Source organism: Antedon bifida, chromosome 6 (genome assembly GCF_963402885.1).
Source record: "Antedon bifida chromosome 6, ecAntBifi1.1, whole genome shotgun sequence".
NCBI classification, from domain to species: Eukaryota; Metazoa; Echinodermata; class Crinoidea; order Comatulida; family Antedonidae; genus Antedon; species Antedon bifida.
Genome location: NC_136231.1, coordinates 20,802,557 through 20,829,525, shown reverse-complemented (window position 1 = coordinate 20,829,525; position 26,969 = coordinate 20,802,557). Strand labels below are relative to the sequence as shown.

At 35.1% G+C, this 26,969-nt stretch overlaps 5 protein-coding genes across 6 annotated transcripts; 4 read left to right on the top strand and 1 right to left on the bottom strand.

Moving 5' to 3' along the window:
* Positions 1-323: 323 nt before the first annotated feature.
* Positions 324-9,596, top strand: LOC144845916 (uncharacterized). Its single transcript, XM_078703428.1, has 19 exons — positions 324-1,306; positions 1,526-1,676; positions 1,810-1,971; positions 2,198-2,307; positions 2,411-2,530; positions 2,846-2,937; positions 3,259-3,391; positions 3,716-3,793; positions 4,152-4,291; positions 4,405-4,580; positions 4,917-5,000; positions 5,234-5,358; positions 5,894-6,009; positions 6,137-6,338; positions 6,788-6,977; positions 7,064-7,277; positions 7,550-7,681; positions 7,912-8,137; positions 8,514-9,596. The coding sequence occupies exons 1-19, from the start codon at positions 1,142-1,144 to the stop codon at positions 8,841-8,843; spliced, it is 2,946 nt and encodes a 981-aa protein (XP_078559554.1). The 5' UTR covers positions 324-1,141; the 3' UTR covers positions 8,844-9,596.
* Positions 9,597-12,031: 2,435 nt separating this feature from the next.
* Positions 12,032-14,989, top strand: LOC144845516 (uncharacterized). 2 transcript variants are annotated; one of them, XM_078702904.1, is made up of 7 exons: positions 12,032-12,193; positions 12,973-13,178; positions 13,351-13,575; positions 13,743-13,922; positions 14,070-14,177; positions 14,498-14,687; positions 14,882-14,989. In XM_078702904.1, exons 1-6 carry the CDS (start codon positions 12,050-12,052, stop codon positions 14,673-14,675), a joined length of 1,041 nt encoding a protein of 346 aa, XP_078559030.1. In that variant the 5' UTR covers positions 12,032-12,049; the 3' UTR covers positions 14,676-14,687; positions 14,882-14,989. The 2 variants fall into 2 exon arrangements, with proteins under 2 accessions (XP_078559030.1, XP_078559031.1); XM_078702905.1 differs by lacking the exon at positions 13,743-13,922.
* Positions 14,990-20,122: 5,133 nt separating this feature from the next.
* LOC144845712 (uncharacterized) lies at positions 20,123-21,294 on the top strand. The gene is made up of 2 exons (XM_078703140.1): positions 20,123-21,134; positions 21,242-21,294. The coding sequence occupies exons 1-2, from the start codon at positions 20,123-20,125 to the stop codon at positions 21,292-21,294; spliced, it is 1,065 nt and encodes a 354-aa protein (XP_078559266.1).
* LOC144844397 (uncharacterized) lies at positions 21,111-24,881 on the top strand. Its single transcript, XM_078701291.1, has 2 exons — positions 21,111-21,405; positions 23,357-24,881. The coding sequence occupies exons 1-2, from the start codon at positions 21,334-21,336 to the stop codon at positions 24,338-24,340; spliced, it is 1,056 nt and encodes a 351-aa protein (XP_078557417.1). The 5' UTR covers positions 21,111-21,333; the 3' UTR covers positions 24,341-24,881.
* A 489-nt stretch (positions 24,882-25,370) lies between these two features.
* LOC144845711 (uncharacterized) lies at positions 25,371-26,477 on the bottom strand. Its single transcript, XM_078703139.1, has 2 exons — positions 26,192-26,477; positions 25,371-25,594 (listed from the first exon to the last, which is right to left on the bottom strand). Exons 1-2 carry the CDS (start codon positions 26,475-26,477, stop codon positions 25,371-25,373), a joined length of 510 nt encoding a protein of 169 aa, XP_078559265.1.
* Between the last annotated feature and the right edge of the window lie 492 nt (positions 26,478-26,969).

The following is a 26,969-nucleotide window of genomic DNA, read 5'->3' as shown; positions in this document are numbered from 1 at the left end:
ATAAAAACTTTCTAGGTTTTCCTGTCAGCTATTGATACCAATGCCACCATGATCATATGGCTACAATCACAATATTATTATAGTGCTGAGTAGCAACATATTCATATTATGTCTAGAAACCAGATTAGTCTAAGAATACACTAATAATTTTAATAAACATAAACGATTCCTCACATTCTCTCCGGTAAAGCCTGGTTTGTAGAGATAAAAACTTTCTAGGTTTTCCTGTCACTTGTCACACAAAACAGTTTCATTGTGACAGAGTATATTAAATGGAGACTTAGGCCCTCACTTTTTCGGATTTCAACTGTTCTTCTTTCTGTATTTAATTGGATCAACAGTCAACAAGACAATCAACAGTATAAAATTCTGCAATATCATCAACAATTACACATTAACATAATTATTCCAACTGTACTTTTCCATTCATACAAAACTTCAATTAATCAAAAAGCATTCATATTTACCATCGCCGATCAATAAATAAAACACCACAACAGAATTATTAACGTATATATGGTTAGCGTAAACATGTTAGGATACATTGATCCTTGTAACCAAAGTAAATGTTGTGAGTAGTTGCCATTCACTTATTTATTTTAGGTTTTACTGATTTTAATTGTTTTTATATTGATTGTGTTAAGCATGACTTTGTATATACTTCTAACCAGTACATGCTTTTTGTAACATTAGATCAGCTGTATCTTAGCTGTAGTTGGTCCTAATGCAGTCCTACAATAACTGTTGACTTTCAGCAAACCAATGTAGTACTTATACATAGTCAATTTGTAAAACCAGCACCGTTACATCCGCAATTGAAAGTACCATTTTAATGACCCTTGAGGCCCCTCACAATGTGTTGTTGCTCTACTTTGAATTTAACATCACATTTAGATTAGTGTTTTATCTCACAATAATAACCCTCAATTATCCTGCATAGCATTAACAGTAAATTAAAATCATGGGTAATATAAGACAAATTCATATTAATTTACTAAAAATGTAAAATTTACTTTTAGACCACCAAGTTTAAAAGAAAAATTGATTTTACATTTAACTGTAAAATATTTATGTTAAATTTCTATTTGTAGGCAGTCCATCCAAAGGAATTCGTGGATTAGATGGAATTGTGAACGAAGATATGAAACCAAATCCACGCAATCGGTACCTCATCTCATACTTTTCAAAGTTAGCAGAATCTTCTGATGTATCAGAAGAAATTGACCTGGATTATGTTGACCAGATGTTGAGTTCAGGAGCAAGTGTCAATTGTATTGATCGATATGGACAGACTATTTTACATGAGGTATTGTTTTGTTCATCTGTTGGTACTCAACATAGGTCACATATAGGTTTTATTTGTTGTCTAGAGAGAGTATTAAAAAAATAATGTTAAACAGTTGGTTTGTTTTATGATGGCTCTTGCATTTTGCCAGACATTCTTTCACAGCACTATATATTTTATGCCTTTGGAAAGATACTTTAATATTTACATTAATTTATTTTTTATCTTTAAAAAAAAAAGGTTGCCAGGGAATGGGAAACTGATGTTGTCCAATTTTTGTTGGAGAGAGGAGCTGATGTGAATTGTAAAGATTGCTTTGGTCGAACTCCTTTGCATGTGGCTGCTGCTGTGGACTATTCAGAAATGGTTAATTTTCTCATTGAAAATGGAGGTAAGCTCTCAATTACACGAACACCTATACAGGTAAACAAAAATTGTAGAAATTTGATTATATTTATCTTTGATTTATCGATATGACTTGCTACTTGACATTTACATTATATCTCATGTTATCAATTAATCAGCTGACATTGAGTCTAAAACTAAAGAGGAGCTTCAAACACCACTACACTATGCTGCTCGTAACGATGCATGTGAATCATTGAAGATGCTGCACAAACTTGGAGCGGATATCAACCCAAGAGATTACAAAGATAGAACACCCCTTCAAGTGGCTGCAGAACTTGGTAATGATGACGATTAACTATAAATGAATTATACATTCATAAATGCTATTATACAGTACAACACCTGTCATCTTCCATTTTAAGCACATGTCCTATCCATTTCAAGATCTTAACTTCCTAACTTATTCTTAATAATGATATTGTAAGAAAACTAGTTTAGATAATGTATAAAACAATAATCATGGGAATAGATTCTGGACTGATGTTTTTTCTACCTGTACAACAGATCGAAGTGAAACCGCTCTCGTCTTGTTGGAGCTAGGAGCGAAGGCTTGTGATGTTGATAAGTCTGGGTTAACTGCAATGATTCTGATGATTTGCAAGATGCCTACTGTGGTATGTCTGATTTTCTTGATAATTATGGTTTATTATTCATTTTTACACCCTTGAACGATTGGTAACTATTCATAAGTACCTTTTGTGTTTTATTTTCCCACAGGCAATTGAAGCTCTTAACAATTTCCATCGTAGAAACCGAGCTAATCGTAAACAGTATTATGACATACACTTGTTAGAGCCTATAAAGGAAACCGATAGGGAGCCTAAGAGTAGATCTGTTGTAAGTAAACGCTATCATTTTCAAGTCAGTCCTTTCCATCTTGCAAGAGCTTGATTTAAATAGTTCTTCACACAATGCATCGCATTGAGAACCAACTTATATACGCTATTTACAAATGAACTATTATCAATCATTGTCATATCCCATTTATTCTATAAACTCTGATTCTAGCCCTTGTGTATTGTACATTGTAGTGTCTTTTATAACTTTACAAATTTGGTTGTAGATAAGATCACTTACAGTCAGTTGTTTACAAAGATTGATGTGATGTTGCTCTTTAAATGTATTACAATCTTTTCCATTTTTTTGTAATAGTTGCAAGTTGTTGTAGAGTACAATCAACTTGAGGTCATTAAACATCCAGTTATACTGCGGCTCATTGACATCAAATGGCAGCTATGTGGAAGGTAGGCTACAACTAATTTGTCAATGTTTGTCTATTTAGTAAGTGAACAATTACACTTATATTGTCAGATCAGAATGTTATGAAATAGTTAACAGGTCTTGGAGAGTGGTTTTTATAATACTTAAGGTACTGGTGTAAATGTTGGTCAAGCTTGTCTTGTGACCAAAGAGTTCAAAGCATCCACACAGAAGATTTCTCTATAGTCAATTAACTCCTATAACCTACGGTGAGCTTATTTCCATAGTATCAAGTACTGTTTAGTACATTAGCATTTATGAATGTTGAAGATTGTTCTAATCAATTGTGTTTACATTTCAATTAGGTTTGGTGTTTTGAAGCAGGTAATATGGAATATCTTCATCATTTTGCTGTGGACAATTCTTGCAGTTACAATGAAGTCGCCAATTACTTATGACTTTTCAAAAGCTATTGATATCTTCCAGTTTTCTATAATGGTGAGTTGACAAAAAGGTAGCTTGGAAGGTGAATTTTGCAGTATTTTCAAGTAAAATATAAAGTAAACTATATCTGATGTTTTAGGTTTTTAATTGATACTTTAACCAAGTAAAAAGGTAAAAGTAATAAGAAAGTAGTGAGCACAATCACTGGCCACAAACATTCCAGTATAATGCCATGGTTTTGGATTAAAAGAATATATTTAAAAAAGTTACTAACCTAATAATAACATTTGGTGCTGTCAAAATGCAAGATTACAGTGCTTAAAAAAACCAGTTCAATTAGATTACAGTATTTTCTTCTCTCTTTTTTTGGTTTATTAGATTCTATCAACAATTTGTACATTCGTCCAGATATTTTTAGAAATAAGAGAGTACTTGCAGAGCAAGAAGAATTTTAAGGTATTTATTTTTGTGGATTTTTGTGCATTGCATGAATGACACTTTCAGTGCTGAAGCATTAATTTCCAAAGTGGTTCAGTAAAGATTTGCAAATAGGCAAAAGCAAAAACAGTAATTTACATTGGAAGTACACAGACTATATACAGTAGTACAGTTTGAAAAAAAGGATCTGAGCTTGGTCTAGCATACATTGGGGAAGAGAATAATTTAATTGATTGATTGATCATTCTTTCTCTTTATAGAAAGACTGTTTCTGCAACCTGATTTGAAATTCTGAAATAATTATATCTGCAATGAAATGTATCATCTTTTCGAGACAGTATGAAACCAATATATTATTTTACTTTTTACCCTATAGAAATGGCAAGAATGGCGTGTTGGGGAGTTAAAAAAAGACCTAAAGTTTTGTCATCCAAGATGGCCCCAAGAGAAATCATACTTAGAATGTGAAATAGACTTTGTTGAAAGCAAAGGACCGTCATATTTCTCTGAATTTTGGTAAGAATCAAGTAAAAAAAGTTAGGTGAATTTCTTTTTAAATTTGAAAATTAAAACATCAATAACTTTATCAAAATACTAATTCCAATCGCTATCACTCTTGTTACTTACAGGAATTACTTGGACTGGTTTGTGTATGTATTATTATTGGCAGTGTCTATTTGCCATCTAACAGCTTGGCTCATTAAAAGTGATGTTCTTAGTGATGTCACCATAAGGATATTTGCAGTTACAATCATCTTTGTTTGGTGTCGTTTTATGAAAGTTGCCAGAGCATTCAAAGCTATTGGTAAGTGTATTCAGTAATGGTTTATTAGTTTAATGTTTAAATGGTAATTTAATGTCATTTAAACATCTATCTTTTTTCATAGTAAATATGAAATCTACTAGTGTCAAAGATATTACCATTTTGTTCTTTGTTATTTTTTCTCATTATTTAATACACGCATTTTTATTATTGTTAAAATAGCATTAGGGAATAAACTTTGCCTAAACCTGACTTGAAAATGTAGATGCCGGATTTGGGATTTTTTTTCTACAAGCATTCTAATTTTTTTGCCAAATTAATTTACTCCTTTTTTCTGATGACAAGTATGTTTATCAATACTATTATCATATTTTACAGGTCCGTTTATTGTAATGCTTGGGCATATTACAAGGGATTGTGCAAGATTTTTATTCTTATACATGGAGTTTTATATCCCATACTGTAAGTTTTATTTGCTCTTTAATGAAAATAAAATATATTATTGTGATATACCATGAGTTTTTGCCAAAGGTCTCAGGAAAACAGAGAAGATCATTGTAAATGTGTTCGTTGTGATTGCACAAAAAGTGATCCGACTATCAGAATGTCCTCTTTTGTTTAGCCAATAAGCTACAGTAAGCTAAGCATCACTGATATCCAAAAACATAGACAATGTATTGAGTTTTGTATTCTAGTGTGTGCCTTCTGGATGATATTTGGTGGAACAGATAAAGGAACAGAAGTTATTGGAATGACAACATTTGATGATCTAGCCTTTAGCCTGTTCCGAATCACACTAGTCGATGACTATGATTATGATGTAAGAATCTTTTTTGTATTGCAAGGTTTAAGTCTCCTTATTCTTTTTTTTTTTGACTAACCTGAAGAACAAGTTCAGTTGCCATCATCAATGGTGATAGCTGGTGTCATCAATGATGATACTGTAATCAATGATGATAGCTGCCGTCATCAATGATGATAGCTGCCATCATTACTGATGATTTCTGCAATCATCTCGGATGATAGCTGCCGTCATCAATGATGATAGCTGCTGTCATCACTGATGATAGCTGCCGCCATCAATGATGATAGCTGCTGTGATAGCTCAGCTGCCGTCAATGATGATAGCTGCCGTCATCAATGATGATAGCGACCATCATCAATGATGATAGCTGCCGTCATCAATGATGATAGCTACCATCATCAATGATGATTGCTGGTGTCATCAATGATGATAGCTGGTGTCTGCTGCTACTCATTAAACCATATGCTGTTTCCTACCTTCTTACCCTCCTCTCATCTCTTTCTCTTTTTTGTCTAAGCAGATAATAATCATGGTTTCACTTCCATTGCAGGGCATGAAGGAAATTGATAAGTTCATGGCTAATATCTTATTGGGATCATTTTTAGCCATATCTGCACTTGTTGGCATTAATCTTTTCATAGCACTGCTGTCAGACACTTTCCAAAGGTAAGTTTTAGGAAAAACGGTACAGAAATACTTCCACTATCATACCATATACATACATTATGATCAGTAATACATTACATTTTCTACATAATATTTCATCATGTGTTATATATTCTTTTGCTTATAGAGTATATGATAATGCCTTTTCAAATGCCATTATGCAGCGAGCATCCATCATGCAAGGAATAGAAGAAGGCCTATCTCATTCGAAAAAACAAAGTGTTCGTGCCTATGTACATCAACACTGTTCACCAGAAACGCTGTTCTATGATGATGATACGGTTACTGAGGGTGGGGATGAGCTTAAAAAAGTTACATTCCAAATAAAAGTTAGTACTCTTGTTGTTCAATTTTGCATTTAAAGAAAACCCCTTATTAGATGCACATTTCATTATTTACTTCAACAGTATTTCAACTTATTTCTACTTTATACTGTAAAATAAATCCTTGTCAATGGCCTTAGTTTCCAAATCTGGATCTATCTCAAGACATACATTTCTAATGACCAAAAAACTACAAATTAATGCCTCCACAAATGAAGTTTTAGATGTTTTAGAATAACCATTTATGTACTGTCTTCGACTTCACAAATCCAATTAAATGATGTCATGATCAATAAAAGATCAATAACATAGTTGTATAGTAAATAAATAATTCTTAAGCGTGACTCGAACCGACAGCCTCCAGATCACCATCCTGGAATTCATACTTCTAGTTATAAATACTTCCTGATGTCTACACTAACACATAATGATAATAATAATACTTGTCTTTTAAGGATGACTTTGACCAATTTCGAGAACATTATCATGGAGTAGATGACGATAGCAAGGAAATTATAGCATCTATGAAGAGTGAGATAAAGAAGTTGAAAGATAAGCAATCAATAGCTGTTAGTGAGATTACATCAGAGTTGCATATACTTAAACAACTAGTGCAACAGCTAATTGATCGACCAGGTCAACCAGGTAGGAAGAAAAACGTTATGGTTTTGTAGAGCCGTTTTATAATGGCATGGTAGAATATAGTCTAATTACACTAATTATGTTGAAAGGTGGTGGTGGTGGCGGATCATCTGGTGGATATAACCTTTTGTCAAGAAGTTACCAGCCTTCAGGTCAAGTAACTCCAATAAACAGTCAGATGTTACCTCACAGAGCAACTCAACTACCATCATTGACATTAGAAAATGAAAATAAACTCTACATGCAACCACGATTTCAAGGAGTTCAAAACCCAGTTCAGTCAAGTCCAAGAAACATTAGAAGGTAAATATAAGTATATGTATGGCAAGCAACTTTTGATTTATCTGTATAATAGAATGTTAGCCACCTACATGTAGCTTAGGTGGATGTATTTGTTTCCAAAATATGAATAAATTAGGTAGTGCTGTACTGTATCTCTTTGTTTGAGTGACATAATGCGTTAGTGTTGTTTGTTTCTTTTTGCTTCTCACACTCCAAACATTTTGTGATCTATGCATTGTTAAGATGTAACCAATGTATGTACATAATATGTATGTTATTGTCATAATTTCTAGTAATGATTTTGAAGAGGATGTCTTGTTGAACAAATCTATTGATCAGCGAAGAATACTAAATTTGCCTGTACTTCCTGGTGCTACAGACATCAGTGCCAGAGAGCAGTTACTGCAGGCTAGTAGTAAAGAAAGGTACAAACAATTTTTTATATAAATTCAATACAGTAAAACTCCTATTAAAGACACATTTGTGACTAAACAAAGTGTCCGCTATAGGTGTGTCACCTAAATAAAGTGCTAAAGCATGTATCTCCGATGATCAACGTAAGTTATTGTTTAATAATAGAGTTAATATTGTATCATTCTTGTATTGCCCCTTGTTCGTTTCACTGGAAATGAACTCACAATTATTTACTTCTCAGATTGAGTTTATATCGTGAACAACGAAAGAAAACATTTAAAAAGAGAAAAGAACAAGAGAATTATCTTGAACTTAAGCAAAAGGGCAAAGCTGGTGGAGGTCTCCTAGATATTTCATCATCACAGCAGCCTGCAGAAAGAGCTCTTTCACCTCTGCAGCATTCACTGATCATCAGTGATGATGAACAGTCTCTTGTAAACCGGTTAAAGTTTAGGAGTACTGTTACAGTAAGTCTATTTTGTACTAATTCAGGACCACCATATGAGAATGACTTACCTAGAAAAGTCCATATCCATCTACCATACAAACTATCATACTGTTAACTTTCTTAAAATCTTATTTAGTTTTCCAAATGTTTTTTTTAGTTTTATATTTTGGAACCTTAGTAACATATCTGTTTTCTGTATTCATTAAGTTTTTGGAAAATTTACTGTTCTAAGCATACGCTTTTAAATTTGTGTAGAGAATAGGTACTGATAATATCTATACTTTAGATCTGAAAATTAAATTCAGACATAGGAAAACAAGAGCTACACTGTTGAAAAAATGGCAGAAATTAGTATGGTGTAGGAAGAAAATAAAAAGTATATTCTTTTATTCTAGCCACAGCCACTTGGTAATAACAGTCTGGAAATAGCCAGTAATATAGAAAGCAACACCACTGACAACAATGAACCTGTCACTGTAGAAGTCAAGCAAGGTAGTGCAATAGATGTTACTGATTCTGTTGCCAGACCTGCATCAAAAGCTTCTTCAGATCAGTCTGATGATTCCAGTTCATTGACATTAGTAAGCTCATCTGTCAGTGAATACGAAGAAGAGGATGGAGGCAGTACTGATAATACAGCAGACAGCGAATCACAGCACAGCATTCCCGTAGAAGTTGTTAAAGATAGTAAACCTGCTGACGCCAGCACTGCTTCACAATGCTGAAGAACACATGTTTAAATTTGGTGAAAGAATGCACAATGATGAAAAAGATGGTGACACAGGGTGGCAAAAAATAAACGATTATGCAAGTGTTCTCCTGATTATATTTTTAAACATATTAATAAGAACTGAATTGATTATGGAACAAATATATTTTTATCCTTTAATTTTTAATAAAAGAAGCCAAATCTTGACATTGTGATTTTAAAAGTATCATAGGCCCCAGCAGATCAGTCTATTTTGAATGAAAAGTTATACCCTACACCAGTATTACGGCACTGTATATTAACTTTTTTTTTAAATGTAAAAGTTAATGTATACATTTTAATTATGTACGAAATATAGTATTGTAATATAACGAATTTTTAATTTAAATAGAAGTTTTGTAGATACTGTGTATATAAAATGTAATATACTGTAGTGTATTTTTAAAATGTAATGTTTATTTTGTTTATCAGCATACCGTATTTATTCGGATAAACACCGCCTTTGAATAAATGCCCTCCTCGAATAAATGCCCCCAATAGGACATCGTTTCGAATAAACAATCCTCGAAATAACATTTTTTCCATACGCCTACTGTACACACAATATTATTGTATGATAATATTTCGACTTTCATGATCTATACCAGGCATTTTTATACAATTTTTTACTGTATTTTACAAATTTTTGGCAAATTGTGTTGTATTTTGATTATATATCATTTATCATTGTAGAGAGTTTTATAAAAATAGATTAAAATTAGCAATGTTACTTTTAGGTTTAATATTTGTATTTTATTGAATTTGGCACGAAAAAAAAAACATTCAAACTTTATGATTGGTGAGCCTGGTATAGTTAGTAAAAGTTCTCCAATGCAAACTTGATGTTGGAATGGTTTGGTGAGTTAATACCCCATGGCGAGACTGACATTAGCAGAAGTTCTACATTGTAGAAACTTGATGGTTTGGCGAATCTGACAGTAGTCTGAGCAGAAGTTCTTCATTGTACAAATTTGATGGTTTGCTGAGGGTGTCTAGAAAACTAAGATCTAGAAAACTAAGACCTAAGATATCTTAGTTTTCTAGATCTAGAAAACTAGATTTAGTCTAGAAGACTAGATCTGATGATGGGTGTCTAGAAAACTAAGATCTAGAAAACTAAGACCTAAGATATCTTAGTTTTATAGATCCGATGATGGGTGTCTAGAAAACTAAGATCTAGAAAACTAAGACCTAAGATATCATAGTTTTCTAGATCTAGAAAACTAAGATATCTTAGGTCTTAGAATTCTAGATCCGATGATGGGTGTCTAGAAAACTAAGACCTAAGATATCTTAGTTTTCTAGATCCGATGATGGGTGTCTAGAAAAGTAAGACCTAAGATATCTTAGTTTTCTAGATCTCAATTGTTGAAACCTGATGGTTTGGCGAAATTGGCAGTAGCAAAAGTTCTCCATTGTACAAATTTGATGGTTTGCTGAGCCTGATAGTAGCAGAAGTTCTCCATTATTGAAACCTGATGATTTAATTTTGGCGAAACTGGCAGTAGCAGAAGTTCTCTATTGTAGAAACTTGATGGTTTGGCGATCTGAGTGGAGCAGAAGTTCTCTCCATCGTTGACACTAATGCTATACAAGCTTTTCTATATCTTCTTGTTCGGTTTCTAGTTTTGTTATCTCTCCAAACATCTTTTTTATATTCAAATTTTATTTCTATATCTCCGTACTGTAGGCCTAATCATAGAAATCTTAAATATAATTAAAAAAAATCGTTAAATATATATAAATATTCTTCCTTCTTTATTGAATATGACCAAAGAACTTATAACACATGACGGACAAATTATTTGTATTCGATCATTTACCTGGATCGATTTTTGTCTGTCTGAGTAATTTTAAGTCGTTTCAATGGCTTTAATAATAATATTTAAACTTTTGATCTAGCCTACTCGGGAGCCTACTCAGATTCGCTCTGATGATAGGTAAACCATACAGTTTAAGTTTTTAGCTTAATTTGTGATGTTGTGACCTACGTAATACAATTAGTCTGTTAATTGATACCACCACTGTGGGGTGTGTGAGGGGAGAGCATAGCATAGAGATAAATAAGCCGGCTTTCTTATTGATGGATACCGGATGGGGGGGCCGGGCCGGGAGGGAATCATTGGCCCTCTATTGACAAGAATCTGACGAACCCATAGAGATCTCTATGGAGACAAAACAAAGTGAAAAGCGCGCGTATTTAGAACACGAATGTGAAACGCGTGCGTCAGATGTATTGTGTTTATGACGTAATCCTCTGCACGCACCCAAAACTTGTATAAAAGGCCGGAATGTAGGCCGGAAAAAAGTAACTTGTAAAAAATTTATTTGATTTCACTTTTGATTTCTTGACTTTTAGCTATAACTACAAACTTTGATTTTATCAACAATGTCAATGAATAGGCCTAACGAACAGGATTCTAAATGGTACGTGACATATTTAATTTTTTTTTAAACTCTCTCCTCTCTCTGAGTGACTGTCTGGCTGCTCTGTGCAGCAGCAGTTTGTTCAATTATTTGGTGGCCCAAAAACTAGGCCTACTAGGCTAGGTAGGCCTACTAGGCCTAGGTGTATGCTATCCTCCCTATTATTAAGGCCGATTTTCTAGAGTGTAGTGGTACCTATTATGAGACTAACATAATGCCTACTTTTATAGCCTAACTAGGCCTAGGCCTGGGCCTAGATAGGCATAGGCCTAGCTAGGTAGGGCCTACTTACTAGCTTACTTAGGCTATATGCCCTACCTAATTTTTAATAGAGGTAAATAAATACAAATAATATATTGAAATATAGGCCTAGCCGATAGGCCCTATATGTAGGCCTAGCCAGGCCTAGTTAGTCTAGAGGGAGGCCTATCAATCTACTACTAGGCCTAGCCTACTAGGCCTAGGCCTAATTATATTACTACTTTTTATTTAGTGATATGTGATACGACTCTTTAGACTCTAGGCTTACTACTACTAGTACTCTACTACTAACTAGGCCTCGAGGCCTAGTCTAGAAGAGTTTAAACATAATCATCATCATCATCATCATCGTCACCACCACCATCATCATCACCAACAACATTAATATTATTATTGAATAATACATTTTAATGAGGAATACTAAAAAATAGCTTTCAATTTTCAATATATTTGTTTTCTTTCTAAAACCAAAGGACTAACTTTCTGAGAGTAGGGATGGCAAACTTTACAACTTCAGATGAAGTTTGTAAGAAGTCTCTAACAGGATCAACCCTACCGTATGCTCCACTTTCGTCATCAAAGATTGATTATCTTGATCCAAGCAAATTGCTTTTTATGCATACAATGGATGGGAACAAGGTTTGGAAATATTTTTATACCGAATCAACTTTAAATGTCACTTGTAAATAATGATATAGGACTGATATTCTGGCCAAAAACAATAGCTGCTAAAACCATATATTATTCATTTATCATTTTTAAAATGTATTGTAGGCAATGCAATTGCATGGTAGGTACATATAAATTGATTTTTATAAAAGTTAAAGATCCCTTGAAACACAAAAAAATGAAGGTCAGAATATTCTAAATTTAAATTGGCCATATCAAAGTAATGTTAAAGTTATTCACTTTAAGTCGAAAATTCGAGCCAAAAACAACAATTTTACGTAATTAACAGCTAAATTAACTTGATTACATTTCTTCTGGAAAATCATCGCAAGCGAAAGTAAACAAAGATTTCAAACCATGATTATACATTATGCATGATGCTAATTAGGATTGTTTACAACTCGTCACGGTTGAGAAGGTGTTTTCACACAGATCGCGAGGAAGTTTTATGATTATGCATACAGAGTAGCCAAATAAGCGCGTTGCATTATGAGATATGTTTTGATCGAAAACTTTGACTGGAAGTCAAAGTTATTTTTTGAACCAAAAAACGTCTGTATTTCAGTTAAATGATTTTTTTTTCGACTAATTTTTGGTGAAAGTTAATAACTATTATGATACTTCAAAATGACCCACTTTTTTTCAAAATCTTTTATTTTTTATTTTTTTGGAATTTGACAAAGGGACAATACATCTTTAAAGGACCCGTGTATGTATGTTTCTTAAACCTTCTTTTGGTATTTTATCAGATCATCATGGGTTCCTTCCTTCAACATGTGTATGACAAACTGGACGATATCTCACAAGTTAATGAACATGCGAATAATGCACTAAGTTCCGAGAGAAAAGACCGACAGATAATGGAAAGAGAAACTCAACGATTGAAAGAAAAATATGAAGAAGAAAATAGAAAGCTAAAGGAGCAATTGATTAATAAAGAAGACGCATATAGAAGGTAAGAAATCATTGATTATGCGCATGTGTACAAGGTACAGTAGTAGATAAATTGTATGTTATTAAAAAAGACGATTCGGTATAATACTTAGAGCAGCCTTCAACCTATGTCCTCCTAACATGTTCTCTTAAAAAGGTAGATTGTTTCTAATACAAAGTACTTTTCTTTGTAGAATGAATCAGAAGTGTGTCCATTTAGAAAGCGTTATCATTAAAAATAAACGTGAATACAGAACATCAAAGAAAGAGTTTAAAAGAGAATGCGAGATTTTGAATGGAGAATTGGAGAATTTGAAGAAAGAACTGTACGAAGCCAGAAAGAAGCAATATGAAGCAGAAGATAAACAAGACCTCTGCAAACAGCAAGCGTCAGTGTATATTAATTTTGAAAGACAAAGGTAATTTAATTAATAATAATTTACGTTTTATCGTTTCCGATATTATTGCAGAATTTACAATAGAATATTTTTATAAATAAATAACACTTGTCCAATGTTATTAAGTTTATATAACCTCTTATAATAATGTTTATTTAATTATACTTTGTTTTCACTTTATAATTCAGGTTGAATGAGAAATGTTGCGAAGTAAGCAAAGAAAAGAAAGTATGTGAAAAACTAATGGAACAGTTAAAGAAAGCAAGAGATGAAATTAAGAAAGTAACTGATGAGAAAAAAGAACTGAAGACAGAATTTGAAATGTACAAGCAGGAATCTTTGGATCGATTTGAAACAGAAAAAATAAAGTAGGTAGAAAATACTTTTGATAACTGTTAATCATGTTGATATGTACTATGATTTCTATGTTAAAGATTAGTGAACTTACAATTACATATATAACCTCATATTATAATGTTTATTTAATTAAACTTTGTTTTCACTTTATAATTCAGGTTGAATGAGAAATGTTGCGAAGTAAGCAAAGAAAAGAAAGCATGTGAAAAGTTGATGGAACAGTTAAGAAAAGCAAGAGATGAAATTAAGAAAGTAACTGATAACCAGTATGTACAACTTGTATATGAATAATCAACCATTATTGTCATCCTGATCATTTTCATCATCGATAAAATCGATTATTACGTTTTCTTGATGCGCCACACGATTATACTGTCGAGTCAAAAATGAATCTCAAAAGATGTGTATCAGCTCCACTCCCAAAGACTATTTTAAGATTGTTTACTGTATTTGTGTTTGTCATGATTGCCACCTTTAGGCCTAAGGATAGATAACAAATTTGCATAATATGGTCATCCTTTGCAATTTGCCTAAATATAAATATAATGTTCGATACAAATAATAAAATGTGTTGCATTTTCCATAGCTCCATTCGGAAAACAGCAGGATTAGAATTACCGGCGAATGTGACACATGCTGATGGCATTTACCAAACAAAGAAGTTCCGTGGATCATCACTTCCAACATCTGGAATATATCATTGCCACAAAGACAAACCCACAATTAGAAGAAGAAGCAATCGAGAGCCTTACAAACAATTTTAAAAGCAACATTACGTAAGTTAAATAACAAAACTATAGTAGTAGTACTACATTTTTATACAATAATTAATGTACTATTACATTATTATAATATTGACAGTACAGTAAATGCCTAGGCCTACGGTAGAAAATACTTAACCGTTAAGTCACTGTAGCCTGAAATCATTTGCATACTAATTTAAACACATTTTGTATTTGATATCTTTCAGATGCCTCGACCATGGTGTTCCTAAATTATAGACTACCTTTAGACTAATCGTGCAATATTGTCATTTTTATAATTATTCAATAATAAATAAATACTGTATATGACATATATATATATTTTTTTAATAAATATTTTATGAACTCTTATAAAATGCGGGTATCTTGATGTTTATAAATATTGTCTCTATTCTTCAACCATTAGGAATCGCTGGAGAGAGATCCTGCATTAATTATTTCACACCTGGTTGATCTTTCTTGTCAATCATAGACCTAGATGTTGTATGGCAACTTCAATACGCTAAACCAATTATGTATACTTTCTACGCATAATATTACTATTAGAATTGGTACCGGTAGTTATACGCGGGTCAATAGTAGGATATGTTCACAAACGCGACACATATTTCAATAGGAATGTTAGTATATTGTACAAACTAGTAATGGTTTGGTGAACCTTTTGTTTCTATATATATTCTGTCATAGAACTCAACATGCCTCAATGTTATTCCTTAATTTTTATTTTGGCATTTACTTGAAACCATTGATATCAATGCTATTTCTTGTATTTTGTTAATTTTGTCATTATTGAGATGAACATCTGCTTATGGTTCCTTTGTCATCAAGACCTATACTTTAGTTATGGGTAATTATAATAAGTACTGTATTTTGGTTTGTTTATTCATTCAGAAAATGTAAATGAATGTTAAGACTGCACGATGACTGATGGCTCTTGATGATTAACATAATTTTGGAGTGATCACTTAATTGGGACTACTGTCTCGGGCAACTTAGGCATATAGGATAAAGTTGCTGTTTTAACATTGCATATATGAGGACGATGTCCAACAACTTTTATCCGTGTAGCTTTTCACATGAATAAACTCTCTGTGCGCCGTCTAACAAACAGCAGGATTAGGCTTTCGTACATTTTACATACAAAGTACAATTATATAATTTTGGAATTGCAGAATACTAAATTAAAATAATCAAATTACACAAACATAGATAAATTATGGCTAAATTAAGACTAGGAATATTATTTAGAAATTGAAAAATGAAGATGGAATCTTATTGATAGAATGAAAGATTATGCAAATTATTTTCTCTACAATTACTTGAAGATGAATATCACTTCAGTTTGTCCCTTTTATTCATATATTAGAACTAATGTTTTCTTTTTATTATACGAATACCGTAACCCATCTAAATTAAAATAGGCATATATGTATCCGGACAACTACCCCGTGGACAGTTACCACCCGGACAACTACCACCCGGACAATTACCCCCCTAGGACAATTACCACCCGAACAATTACCCCTTAGGAAAACTTCTGTTTTATTTATATTCCCTCGAATCTGGGACTTAATCCTGTCTTACTTGCTGTTAAAACGTTTTCTGTTAAACAAGTAATCTACAAAAGAAAACTTTAGTGTTAGTGTTGCTTATCTTTTATTTTATATTCAGTTATGTATCTATTATGATCTTATATGAGTTTAAAGTATCGAAAGCCATTGAGTCCCCCAGGTCTAGGTGATAGTACAACAACACACTCTGGACAACACCTCTAGAATAACTAATCTCATGACACCTACACCTTAGTCTTTTCATTTAATGTTATTTAATTATTATTATTTCAATCGAAAACCATATAAAACAATTTTTTTTTACTATCGATACAATTGGCCCGATATTGTTTTCTTTTCCAAAACGAATGTTTTACCGTAAGAGCTTATGCCATGCTGTTTAATGATATTATACGTTTATTGCAAGTCCAGTAAATATGGAATATCGGTTTGACTGTTACAGGACTACTTCATAGAAAAACTTTAATTGATTTTTTTTTATTTTCTCCCAACTCCTGAGAAAATAGGACAATAAACGTGCTAAGGACCTAAAGAATAATTATACCAATGATATGTTCATGTATAACTTGAACATTTCAACTTATTTTATTTTATTCCAATTCGTATTCTACAGCAAAGAACCTCCTAATTTTGCTTTAGATTTAAAAAGAAAAAGCTTACAATATTAATTAATTGATTGATTCCACCAATCCTCTTGTCGCAATCTTCGTTCCAATTTTCAGAATCGTCTTGTTCCTGCTAAAGTGAAGACCATCTCATATGGTCACCGTGCATTATCTTATGCATCTCCTATGCTTTGGAATTCTCTTCCAAACTACATTAAAGATGCACAGTCGGTGGCTCTTTTTAAGAGGCTTCTTAAGACATACTTGTTTAATAAAGCATATTAATCCCCATTTTTCTCCTTTACCATGCCACCTAGATTGTTTTAGATCTAATTTAAGTAGGGCAGGAGGCGCCTGAGTCCGGGATGACCGAGACACAACTGGTGCTGACCGGGGTTCAATTAGACCGATCCCTGGTTAGCGACGAAGGCGTATCCCCTTACTTCGGTTTGGGTTTTTTTTGGCATGGTTGTAATCCCTTTTATCGTATTAGTTTATGTACAGCGCCTAACCCGGCAAATTCATACATTTCTTAGTCTTCCTATTATGAAAACATAGCTAACTGTGCCAATTGAAGAAATCATGTTGTGTCATACATACATCGTTTTTCCTAGAAGAAAAAAAAAGATAAATATCGCGATTTATTACAAAATAACATACGTCGATATAAATTATAAGACCGGTATGTTAATAATTCCACGTCAAATACTGTAAAATACATAGTATGGTACAACACCGCTCAGTCCCCTCTCCTCATCCACAATTTGATTTACAATTGGCACCAAAACAAGCAGCTTGTTAATGATTACCAATCGTCCACGGGATAATTGTCCTAAGCTATAGTTGAACTATGGGGTAGTTGTCCTAGGGAGTAGTTTTCCTAGTGGGTATAAGTTGTCCTAGAGGGTAGTTGTCCTAGAAGGTAGTTGTCCTAGAGATTAATTGACCTAGGGTAGTTGTTCTAGGAGGTAGTTGTTCTAGGAGGTAGTTGTTCTGGGGGGTGATTGTCCTAGGGGTAATTTTCCTAAGAGGGTAGTTGTCCGGGTGGTAGTTGTCATAGAATGGTAATTGTTCGGGTGGTAATTGTCCGGGTGATAGTTGTCCGGGTGGTAGTTGTCCGGGTGGTAGTTGTCCAGGGGGTAGTTGTTCTAGACCCATTTATGTCTACTGCAAACAGTACTGATCAGAATTACTAAGCTTTGATTTTTTTTTTAAACGCACTCTAATTCTAATTCTATTTATCTGTCACATAACATTGTATATTATTTGGGCCAAAGGCCATAATAAATGTTCTTGGATTTTCCAAGGAAAGAAAGTTCCCCATTTACAGTCAGGGGAAAAATGGCAACAATTTTCCTACTTTCTACGATTTTTATAAGATAATCTATATTGTTTTGACTACTCTTGTAACATGACCACAGTGCTGATTTTGCCACTTTTCCTTTCTGTTTAGTTAAAAATAAATTTAGTTATCGTTCATCCGCCTACTCAATGCCTGATTCTATTGTATTTTTATCATAACATTATCTTTTATGTACTATCAATATTGGTAGTTTTAATCTGCTTGTAAAGGTTACACGCAATCTGGCAACTGTATAACGTATTTCTACATTGTTTATGAATAGGAAAGCATTTTTCTCCGCTTTGATCCAAAGTAAATCAACCAAGGCAAACAGCACACTGTAGGTAGTTGTTCTGGGGGGTGATTGTCCTAGGGGTAATTTTCCTAAGAGGGTAGTTGTCCGGGTGGTAGTTGTCATAGAATGGTAATTGTCCGGGTGGTAATTGTCCGGGTGATAGTTTTCCGGGTGGTAGTTGTCCGGGTGGTAGTTGTCCAGGGGGTAGTTGTCCTAGACCCCATTGTATATTATTTGGGCCAAAGGCCATAATAAATGTTCTTGGATTTTCCAAGGAAAGAAAGTTCCCCATTTACAGTCAGGGGAAAAATGGCAACATTTTTCCTACTTTCTACGATTTTTATAAGATAATCTATATTGTTTTGACTACTCTTGTAACATGACCACAGTGCTGATTTTGCCACTTTTCCTCTCTGTTTAGTTAAAAATAAATTTAGTTATCGTTCATCCGCCTACTCAATGCCTGATTCTATTGTATTTTTATCATAACATTATCTTTTATGTACTGTACTATCAATATTGGTAGTTTTAATCTGCTTGTAAAGGTTACACGCAATCTGGCAACTGTATAACGTATTTCTACATTGTTTATGAATAGGAAAGCATTTTTCTCCGCTTTCATCCAAAGTAAATCAACCAAGGCAAACAGCACACTGAGCTTGAATTGTCAAGATAGGCTATCAAAATAGACTTTGATCTGCGGTTTGACTTCGACGAATTAATACGCCGTTGAGTTCTAGGCTATGTACACGTTCAAGTCCCTGATACGTGAAGTTCGTCTAATTTTTAAAATTGATTTGATCGAAGTAGACACAATATTTCAGATTAATACCAATTACTTGGCAAAATAGAATGTTTTACTGCGGCTTTGATGTCTGTTACCTGTGATAGCGCCTACACATTTATTATATATTCTTCTTGTTGTTGTCTGAACTGCTTACATCAGCTAGCTTAGAGACATAACACCTTCCTCAGTGCTGTTCCCAGGATGGCCGACATCTGAGCGCTCCATACACATTTAACTTTTCTTGCCATTTTGTGAAATTGTTCCAAGAGCGCTACTTACGATTGGAACCAATATAACTTTTGTTCTGTGGATTCTCTTGATTTCAAAAGCCAGTTCTTGGTATTTTTCTACCTTTTCTTTCTCTCTGTTTATGATGTTTTGGTCCGCTGGCACAGCTATGTCAACCAATGTCCATTCATATGTGGGCCTACATTTCTTTACAAAAGTAATTTCAGGTCGATTGTGTTTTAATTTCTTATCCGTGCAAACTGTCATGTCCCAAGTAATTTGAATGTTTTTATTCTCTGTGACTGCTAATGGCTGATGATCATACCATTTGTCAGTACATTCGATTCCGTATTTTCTGCAAATCTCCCATGCCCAGTGTACCCGCAATGCTACCTTGTCATGACGCTTTCTATAACTATCTCTGGGCGAGCATCTTGCATCCACTGATAATGTCTTCAGTTTCAGTAGAGTCTCCACACAATCTACATAACGGTGTTTCTGAAGTCTTATCTATACTGTATTTTATTTCATATACGTTCGCTGTAAACTGAGATCCCGACGCGCACGCGCACCCTCATATCGGCGCCATCGTTTGGAGACGGCGTGCACCCGAACGATCATGGAACAAAAATCACTTGCAATACAAGAAGATGTGCTGGAGATTTCTGCTGGAAATGTAACATTTGCAGCTACAACTCCACTTGTACAGCATGCGGTGGCTAAGCCCACCAAAAAGGCCAGGAAGGCGGGGTCTAGCTGTACTATTACTAGGCCTAGGCCTCCTAAAGAAGGTAATACGCATAGCAACAGCGGGGCCGTTGCTATCGCCGGGCCATCATGCACTAACGTGCTACAGCCTAATCAACAGGTCGGAGTAGGCCTGAACTATGAGGCTAGGGTTGAAAACCTTGAGCGGTTGGTTGAGCAGCAGGTTAAAGAGACGAAGGCTGCTCAACAAATAAATGAGTCAACGCACGACCTTTTATCTCAGTTGATGACACAAATGTCATCACAATGTCACAACAATGAATATGATGACAGTAGCTCGGTGGTTAGCCTCACGAGTAACATTTACGATAGGCATCATCAGTACGAACGTGATGTGTCTGACCTGGAGGAGGGGGAAGTAACAGGTACACAACTATCCAAGAAGGATGAAAATCCTGAGCGGCCAGCCACTAATAGTAATAGTAAGGTCAAAGGCCCCCTTCCTCCGGGTTTTGCAGCAAGATTTGCTGTTTCTAACGAATTGGCACCAGCAGTCAGCCAAGAGTTGGCTGACACGCTAACATACTTATTGCACTCGCATATGAGTGAGAGTGTAATGACCGAGCTGATCAAAAGCTATCCTATACCGGAAAATCTAGAGGCCCTAATGGTGCCAAAGGTCAATCCAACTATTTGGGATTCCATTACACCAAGGGCACGGTCTAACGATCTAAAATTTCAAAAGGTACAAAAACCTTTGATAAAGGGAATTACCGCCCTTGCTAAATTAGTTGATGGAAATGAGTCATCGGAGATAGCACAGGAGGACACAATCGGCCTACTTGCCAATGCGAACTTCGAGTTACTTGCACTTCGTAAGGAGATGTTCAAACCGGAAATAAATGCCAAATATACTCATTTATGTAAACCCAGCATTAAGCCTACAGAGTATTTATTTGGTGACCTGAGTACTACAGTTAAAAAACTGGATGAGGAAAGGAAGGCTACGGCAGGCTTATTTAATTTTAAGTCGTACCAACCAAAGACCAGGTCCAACAACTACAGATACCAGCCATACAATAGAAATGGCAAACCTTTTTTAGGTCAAACCCGGCGACACAAATGGTCAACAAACAACTACAACCAGACCAAATTTTATCAGGGGAAAAAGGACCTAAAACAACAGCCGAAGAGGTATGAGTCGATTGATAATATAAGTATTTCTCCTAACAATAAGGTTAACAAACATAATAACCTTGACATAGTAGGAGGTCGACTCAGGTCATATATACATAGGTGGAAAAAATATACTTCGGATCCATACATCCTAAATGCGGTTTCAGGATATAAAATAGAGTTTGATAAAGCCATACCCTACCACCTAAAAGGGAAAAATACCTCATCCATACAAACTCAGCAACATGAATATGGAGGCTATTGATGATCAAATAGTTAAATTGATATCAAAATGGGTGGTCAAACCAGCCATGTATGAACATGACCAGTTTGTATCAAATATTTTTACAAGGCCAAAGAAAGATGGAGGGTTCAGAATGATATTAGACCTCTCTAAATTAAATGAATATGTGACATACAAACATTTCAAAATGGAAATGTTTGGAAATGCATTGACACTAATTTCACCAGGTGTATATATGACGTCAGTCGACCTCAAAGATGCATATTTTACTGTACCCATAGCAGAGTCGGACACTAAATATTTAAAATTTGTTTGGAAAGACAACCTGTATAAGTTTGTCGCATTGCCTAATGGGCTTAGCTCAGGGCCTAGACTTTTCACGAAATTATTGAAGCCCCCAATTGCGTTTTTGCGCAGCAGAGGGCATATTCTGTTGGTTTACATTGATGACATTTTGTGTATAAACCAGTCAGAAGACTTGGCCGGCGGTACCGCCAGGGAAACTAGTGAACTTCTAGCCTCATTGGGTTTTATCATTAATAGAGAAAAATCAGTAATGAATCCTATGCAGATCATAACCTTCTTGGGATTTGAAATAAATTCTATAAGTATGACGGTTTCCCTTCCATATCACAAGAAGGAGGAAATTAGAGTTCAAAGTAAACACATACTTACATTAAGTCATACTACCATTAGGAAAGTTGCGCAATTTTTAGGCAAAATTATAGCAACACTACCTGCTGTAGAGTATGGAAAGCTTCATTATAGGGCACTAGAGGAGGAGAAAATACTAGCTCTAAAAATAAATAAAGGCCATTACGATAGGCCTATTAGTATTTCCGTCAATGGACGGGACGATATTCTTTGGTGGCAAAATAATGTCAAAGACGCATATAAATTGATATATCATGGGTACCCCGACCTAACAATTGAGACAGACGCTAGTGGTCTAGGCTGGGGTGCCACTGATGGACATACCCACACAGGGGGAAGGTGGATAAACAAAGACCTAGACATTGCATATGCTACAGGGGCATTAAATATTAATTACTTAGAATTGCTGGCTGCTTTTTTCGGCCTTAAAGCATTGTCCCGTGAGAGAAAAGCTAAGCACATAAGGTTGAAGGTTGATAATACCACGGCAGTAGCTTACATAAACAACATGGGCGGCGCAAAATCAATTGCGTGCAATAAAATTTCAAAAGCCATCTGGTCTTGGTGCATTGAGAACAATTTTTGGATAAGTGCAGAATACATCCCAGGTAGAGATAATATAATAGCTGATGCAAAGTCTCGTCAGTTTAAAGATGAGACAGAATGGATGCTTAACAAAGAATTGTTTATAAAAATCACTAAAACATTCGGCGAACTGGATATAGACCTATTCGCTTCTAGGCACAATGCACAGCTTCCGAAATATATATCATGGAAACCGGACCCAGATTCAATTGGTATCGATGCATTTCTACAAAATTGGTCCTCTGCCAAGCTCTATGCTTTCCCGCCGTTCTGCCTTATAGGTAGATGTTTGCAAAAAATATTGACAGATAATGCCATAGTTATCATGGTGGTCCCAAACTGGCCAACACAGTATTGGTATCCTAAATTACTATCAATGATGGTTGGGGAACCACTGAGGTTTAAGAATACCAAACATGCCTTAACATTACATGGTTCAGATGATTGTCATCCCCTTTATAACAGACTTAACCTTTTTGCCTGCAGGCTATCAGGGCGGAACTCTACAACAAAGGAATAAGCAATACTGCAGCAGACGTCATTCTGCAATCCTGGAGACGGTCAACGTGGAAGCAATATAACTCACAGCTAACAAAATTTATAGACTTTTGTGAAATCAGAGGAATCACATGGCAACAGCTAAACACCGGTCACGTCCTCGATTTCTTGATAAAGCTGAAGGACGAGGGCTTAGGCTATAGTACTATCAGTATGGCGAAAGGCGCAATTGTAAACTTTCTCGAAATCTTAGATATAAACATGAAGGAGTCTATTGAACTGAAAAGATTTATGAAAGGGTTATTCAATTTTAACCCACCGACTCCAAAATATGCACAAATTTGGGATGTTCGCTTAGTTACAGACTATCTGAGGCGAACAATTAACGACGATACATTATCGCCTAAAGAATTTACCATAAAAGTAGCATTGTTATTAGCATTATTGTCCTCAAGTAGGCTTCAAACCTTATATAATTTCAAATTTTCAAATATGAATATCGAGAATGAAGCAATCACCTTTTACATTTGTACATTACTAAAAACTAGCAGACCAAACAATACAGGTCAACTGGTGGTTTTCCACAAAAGTGAAGACCCTGCCCTATGTCCGGTCAGAACAATTCTAAAGTACAGGGAAAAAACTAGTAATTTAAGGGAAAATAAGGACAGATTTTTTATATGTCATAAGAAACCGTATGCCGAGGCATCAAAAGACACAATTGCTCGATGGATAAGGACAGGTTTATCAGAAGCAGGAGTAGATACAACAAAATTTAAAGCCCATTCGGTCCGAGCGGCTGCATCTTCATCAGCAAAATTAAGGAATGTCCCGGTTGACTTAATAATGAAAACAGCTGGGTGGAGAAACGAACATACACTAAACAGATATTATAATAAGCCTATAAAATTTGTAGAAAATCCGTCATTTCAACAGGCACTGTTGAGAAAAGTTGATTCATCAACTCATTAATATTGGTTGTGTTTGTTGTTGGCTACTACAAATAGCCCCTGTTTGCATTTTGAACCAGTTTAATATTGTTGTTTAGTTTTCTAATTGATGTTTTTAGGGTGAGAATCCTAAAACGTTGGACTATTGATTATAAGCAAAATAAATGCTTTATTATTAATACAACACGATAGTTGTCATATTTAAGTTGCCCGTTAGGCAAACATCCTTATGAATGAATGTAGACTTTTGGAAATAAAGTTGTTTTATTGAAACTAACATTTCCGTCAATTATTTGGTTTACAGTTCAAACATGTTTCCAGAGTTGGCTTTAAACATCTCAGTTTACAGCGAACGTATATGAAATAAAATAGGAAGATTAAACGAGACTTACCTGTAAGTTGAAGTTTGATCACTATTTTATGAATATGTGAGTGAGGTGTAAACTGCCCGCCTCAACCCACCCCAAGTAAAACAATTATTATTATAGAACAATGCAGGTTATCATATATATACTTATCGCTGCAAATTATTACTCTGGACATGTTTGATTTAAAGTATGAGGGTGCGCGTGCGCGTCGGGATCTCAGTTTACACCTCACTCACATATTCATAAAATAGTGATCAAACTTCAACTTACAGGTAAGTCTCGTTTAATCTTCCCATTTTATCGCATTCGTTCTTAAAGCTTGTTCTTAAGCAGTATCAAACCTTCTGTCTCCTTTAAAAAACCATATATAAATTTAAAACTATTAAATCCATTAAAACCATTCCTAAGCCATCTCCAAGAATCTTCTATAACTGCTGTTTGTCGCACAAACTCTCATTGTAGGGCTTTCTCTTTCCAGACCTTGGTTTTCTCCTCTTGCCACCTCAGCACCTCTTCTGATAATCTATACGATTCTCTTTTTCATCTAACACCTTCTCCTTTAAACCAAATTGCAGCATCCACTCGACTGTATTTTTTAGGTAGCCATGCAGTGACTTACTCTCTTTCCTTACACAGTCCTCAATGCTGATCAGCACTCTTCCTCCTTCCTCGGTAAATACAGTCTCATGACACATTACTTCTGGTATGCATACTTCCGTTCATTGCCATAATTTGTCTATTTCGTCTGTCGATGTTGCCCAGCTCTTCCACAGACCAATCAATTATCCCTGCACTGTAGCGTAACACACTAACAGCCCATGCGTTGATGCCACTTATCATATTTCCCCCATTTAGTTTAGATTTACATAGTTTTTTAACTCTCTTTATATACTCAGCTGTGACCTTGTCTTAAATATTAGTATTGATAATCTTATCCAGCTACAATATACCAAGGTATTTGTAGCCGTCTTCTCCAACCTCTCTGATCTATCATCTAACAAATCCAATTCACTACAGCCAACATGTCTACCTATTTCTAGAACTGCACACTTGTCAAGCCAAACGACATTCTAATATCTTGTGAACCTGTACAAGTGAGTCTAGTTGATCGTTATTAGATCCATACAATTTTAGATCACACATGAAACAAGAGATGACTTCTTCTATTTTAAGGAGCAAACTTCATATTTGAAGGAGGCTACTGCCCCACTAAGGGTCCCATTGTGTCATCGGCAGCCAACTACGGCGCCAATACGTCTGTCCACGGCAGTGTGTGTGAATGAATGAACTAGTACATCGGGGTAACCCCCTACTCGTCTCGAAAGATGTACTAGGTTCTTTAAAGTGCACATGAGCCAAATGTACACTGGACCTACGGTTTATAGTCCTTATCCGAGAAGACTTGTTCTACCACCAGAACCATGGAGCGAGTGAGCCTCGAACCCTTGCCAATGTTATGGCTATGGATTCCGGTTCCACTGTCTTAACCGCTCGGCCACACTCACTAACATGTTTCATGCCCTTTTCAATAATCTCACCTTCCGTAATATAAAGGTAAGTGGCAGCATGATAATTATCAAACAGTAACGGTAATAGTGAGTCTCCTTGGAAAATTCCTCTTTTGATGTCTACTTGCCCGACATCTGATCCGCTTGACGTCAGTACCGTTTTCCAATTCGACATGCTTATCACGGCTATCATGTTCTTCGTCCCACCAACCATCTCTAAGAATTTAAGAATCCACGAATGTGGTACCATGTCGTCAGCTTTTTTATAGTCTATCCACGCCATTGGCAAGTTAGTCAGTCTTCTTCAGCAATTCTTTAAAATCGCCGTGTCTACCAGTAAATGGTCCTCCTTTGGTCATTTTTTATGCAACCTTTTTGGTCATCAGCTAGAATGTCGTTCCTATCAAGGTGCTGGTACAGCTTTTCTCCCAAGATTCCAGTGAGTAGTTTCCAAATTATTGGCAGACAGGCAATAGGACGATAGTTTATTTGCCTGAGTGCCCTTTGCAGGATTTTTCTGAATTAATACTGTTCTTCCTTTTACCATCTACTCAGGCACATTTCCCTGGGACATACAGTCATTCAGGTGTAATTTTAATCTGTCGTGCAATACAGACACATTTTTTAAACCAGTATCCCTGGACTAGGTCATGTCCAGCTGCCTTCCAATTTGCCGTCTTATTAACTGCTGTTTTGATATCTACTATAGTGATTTTGATATCATCTTGTGTTTCAATTGGGAACCTACTTCGATTGGACCAGGTTTTTCTGCCTC